The 4,325-nt window shown below is 44.5% G+C and overlaps 1 protein-coding gene across 1 annotated transcript; it reads left to right on the top strand.

The window, feature by feature from the left end:
• Nucleotides 1-1,263: 1,263 nt before the first annotated feature.
• Nucleotides 1,264-3,506, top strand: LOC131243786 (L-type lectin-domain containing receptor kinase SIT2-like). Its single transcript, XM_058243367.1, has one exon. The coding sequence runs from the start codon at nt 1,273-1,275 to the stop codon at nt 3,376-3,378; it is 2,106 nt and encodes a 701-aa protein (XP_058099350.1). The 5' UTR covers nt 1,264-1,272; the 3' UTR covers nt 3,379-3,506.
• The last annotated feature ends 819 nt before the right edge of the window (nt 3,507-4,325 follow it).

The following is a 4,325-nucleotide window of genomic DNA, read 5'->3' as shown; positions in this document are numbered from 1 at the left end:
AAAAAAAAAAACAGAAGGATCGATCCAAACCGTACCCAATTCGATCCGACTCGGTTTTCTTGACCGAGTCGGACTCGGATTGGATCAGGCCACCAATGTACCAGATCGGATCGAGTCAGATGACCCGAACTCGGTCCCGAATCGGATCGAGTTTGAGTCCATCTATGGAAATTTCGGGCCAAGTCGAGTTGGACCCAATCCGACTTGATGCCCAGCTCTAATTGACATGGATAATGTATAGGGATAATAGGGGTGCCGTACAGGGTCAGAAATGTTCTTGCATCCGAACCGACCATGAGCCTTACGAGAGGGAAAACAGGGGAAAGAGTTTTCTACCGTTGAAATCTTCTTGAGATCTAGCTAGGTTAATGTTTATATGCCATCCAAATCTTTTATAGGGCCATTCCAATTAGATGAAGTGAAAACACCAAAAATAAATATATAAATAAAATTGGCCTGATATGAAACTTTATGGCTATATAAATGTTTCAAACCGTGGTCATTGAATCCCCACTGTTTCTTCTCGCGCGGACCACTTGAGTTTTGGATCCACCTAAAATGAGATCTCAAAATGATTGCACACCGAATTTCTAACAAACATAACAGTGGGCCCCACCTAGCACCGTAGCGTAGGAACTTCCCACCTAAAGGCTTTGGCAGGAAATCCTCGGAATGCGCCGGGTAGAACACAGCAGGAAGGTCTTTACTTGTTGACGTGGCAAGGTTTTGTATCCCCCACCATGATGCATGCCTTATATCTATACTGTTCATCCATTTTTTTCAGATCATTTTAGGACATGATCTCAAAAATGAGGCAGATCCAAAGCTCAAGTGCAACACACCACAGGAAGCAGTGGGAACAATGATGTCCACCGTTGAAACCTTCCTAGGGCCACCATGATGTTTATTTGCTATCCAACATGTTCAAAAGGTCACTCAGACATGGATGAAGCGAAAACACAAATATCATCTTGATCTAAGACTTCCGTGTCCCACAAAAAGTTTTCAATTGTAGGCGTTCAATCCCCACTGATTCCGGTAGTGTGGTCCTCTTGAGCTTTGAATCTCTTTCCTTTTTTGGGCTCATCCCCTGAAACGATAAAACAAAAAGGATGGACAGTGTAGACATAACACATACATCATGGTGGGGCCCACAGAGCTTTGGGACATCAACCCACTACACCTACCTCAATGCTGTTTTCCCCACCACTCAATCCAAGTCCAAATCATCCTCCCATCCGTGATTTAGGTGGGCCACACCAAAGCACATATATGTACAACACACTCATTATCGACAATGCTACATTTCATTACACAGCTGGCTACCACAGCATCAAAATCCACCAACTTGGAAGCCATTGTCAGCTTTCAGCCATGTTTTCTAACCTCCTATTGTGGTTTCTTCTCATGAGAATTGCAGCTTCTGAAGGCAACGACGAGTTCATTTACAACGGATTCCACGGTTCTAACATAAGCCTGGACGACTCGGCAGAAATCACATCCAACGGCCTCCTACTTCTCGCCAATTCCACAAATCAAAAAGGCCATGCCTTCTACCCCATTCCCCTCCACTTCAAACCTTCACACGGTAAAATTCAATCTTTCTCTACCAATTTCGTCTTTGCAATCGTACCCCAGTATCCGAATCTAAGTGGCTCCGGCGCCGCCTTTGTGATCTCATCCTCAAAGGATCTCACCAAAGCTAAGGTGGGCCAATACATGGGAATCTTCAATCCGAAGAACAACGGCAATTCCTCGAATCACATTGCCGCCATTGAGCTTGACACAGTCCATAATGAAGATTTCCATGATATAGACGATAACCATGTTGGAATCGATCTCAATGGCTTAGATTCAATCGGGTCCGATCCTGCAGCTTACTTTAGTAATATGAGTGGCGGGTTTCAGAATCTAAGCCTTATAAGCGGAGAACCGATGAATGTTTGGGTAGAATACAATGGTCTCCGAAACCTTCTCAATGTAACATTATCTCCTATCAACATACCTAAACCCGATCTTCCACTTGTGTCGTCGACGGTGAATTTTTCATCGATCATGGCAGATGACATGTATATCGGTTTCTCTTCAGCAACCAGTAAAGCTCCAACATCTCATTACATCTTGGGATGGAGCTTTAAGATGAACGGTCAAGCTAAGGCCCTTGATCCCTCGCTCCTTCCTAAGCTTCCAGAAAGAATATTAGGACCCAAAAAGAAATCGAAGTTTTTGTCAATTGGGTTACCTGTAATTTTGCTATTTTTCATTTTAACGGTCACTTCGGCGGTCGGTATTATCGTGAGAAGGAAGATTAAGTTCACAGAAATACTAGAAGATTGGGAACGTGAATTAGGGCCACATCGGTTCTCATACAAGGATCTATTCATGGCCACAAAGGGCTTCACAGACAAAGAGCTACTTGGGGTCGGAGGTTTTGGTAGGGTTTATCGAGGTGTGCTGTCGTCGTCGAAGATAGAAGTGGCAGTGAAGAGAATTTCTCATGAATCTCAACAAGGGATGCGGGAATTCATATCGGAAATCGTGAGCTTGGGTCGTCTCCGTCATCGGAACTTGGTGCAACTTCTCGGTTATTGCCGGCGAAAGAGAGAGCTCTTACTGGTCTATGATTTCATGCCTAATGGAAGTCTGGACAAGATCCTCTTTGAGCATCCAAACTCAATGCTGGGTTGGAGCCAACGGTTTCGGATAATCAAAGGAGTAGCTTCAGGGCTTCTCTACTTGCATGAGGAATGGGAGCAGGTGGTCCTTCACAGAGACATCAAAGCCAGTAATGTTTTGTTAGATAGTGAGATGAACGGTAGATTAGGCGATTTCGGCCTTGCTAGATTGTATGATCATGGTACTGATACACAGACGACCCACATAGTTGGGACCGTCGGATATCTTGCACCGGAGCTTACTAGGACTGGGAAGGCTACCACAAGCACTGATGTATTCTCATTTGGAGCTTTCATACTGGAGGTTGCTTGCGGGAGGAGACCTATCGATACTCGATCGTCGGTAGGTGAGGTGATCTTGGTCGAATGGGTGTCGGAATGCTGGAGGAGAGGGAGTATTCTGGTGGCTGCAGATCCGAAACTCGGACTGAACTATGAAGTGGAGGAGATGGAATTGGTGTTGAAGCTTGGATTGCTTTGTTCGCATCCGTCGTCGGATGAGAGGCCGAGCATGCGGCAAGTAATGCAGGTTTTGGACGGCGATGTTCCTTTGCCTGAGCTCTCATCGGACGGTCTACGAGCAGCGATCACGACGGTGGGCCTTCATCAAGGGTTCGATGATTTACGGTTGTCGTATCCTTCTTCAAACGGGTTCGCAAGCACGTCATCGCTGCCAGGATCGATCCTCTCCGGTGGCCGTTGATGGACGATGGTAAGGTGTTTAACGATGGTGTGAGTTTGCTACGTTTTAACGAATCCATAGCATAGCTGGAAGATAGAAAATAGGGTTGACGTTGACGAGAAAGTAGCTACTTGTGGTTGACGTGTATCCTTTTTTGTCGTTTAGTTTTATGCCACTTTTGTTAAAACGTAGCAGAAGCTCATTGTAAAGATTTCAATGTTTTCGTAGATGGGAGTAAACGTGTGGACCTGCAATGTCGATGAATACGGTAACGCTCGGTTCAAGTGGGCCTATCTTTCGCTGATCCAAACCGTTGATACGATGAGACCACAGGTCTATGGACCAAAATTACCTCAGATAGGAAGATCCTGATATAGATCATTTGCCCTTTAATTCTGTTGAATATCATCCGTTGCTGGATTTGATGGGCCACCCATATAAACTTTAAGATTCTTCCATCTCCGGTATTTTTGGTCTTTGACCCCACAATATAAAAGGTTTAGATCTCCAATGCATGGCCCCACTGGTACAAAGTGACAGCCTGAATTGCAGAGATCATATCTGAAATGTGTGTTGGGATTCTCACTGTGGGCCCATTGACGGTGGGAGATTGGTGTGCACCGAGTTCTCGGTTTACACACCATGTACTTATGAATGCTGGGGCATTGGTATGAAAGCCGCGCGGGTTGGGTTGGGTTGGGTTAGTGCTCAACCCAAGCTTCCTGCACCTCAACCCTAATCCAACCCAATCTCCGGCTGGGAATTCTCAACCCACGCGTAAGCAGGCTTGGTTAGGTTGGTAGGTAGGTATATGCTAATATTTTCATTACTATACTAGTTTATTATATTTTCAATTCTCATTTTATTCTTTGTACCTATAAATTTATTAATTATGTATGTACTTATTTATCTTAACGTAATTCATTTTTTTTTAAACAAATAAGTTAAGATATAAGATAAATACTCGT

This window comes from Magnolia sinica, chromosome 4, assembly GCF_029962835.1.
Source record: "Magnolia sinica isolate HGM2019 chromosome 4, MsV1, whole genome shotgun sequence".
In the NCBI taxonomy this organism is placed as follows: domain Eukaryota; kingdom Viridiplantae; phylum Streptophyta; class Magnoliopsida; order Magnoliales; family Magnoliaceae; genus Magnolia; species Magnolia sinica.
This window is presented reverse-complemented; position numbering and strand designations above follow the sequence as displayed.

Bases quoted from the DNA above. Each gene is read 5' to 3' on its own strand.
- LOC131243786 (XM_058243367.1), top strand. From the start codon at position 1,273: ATGTACAACACACTCATTATCGACAATGCTACATTTCATTACACAGCT.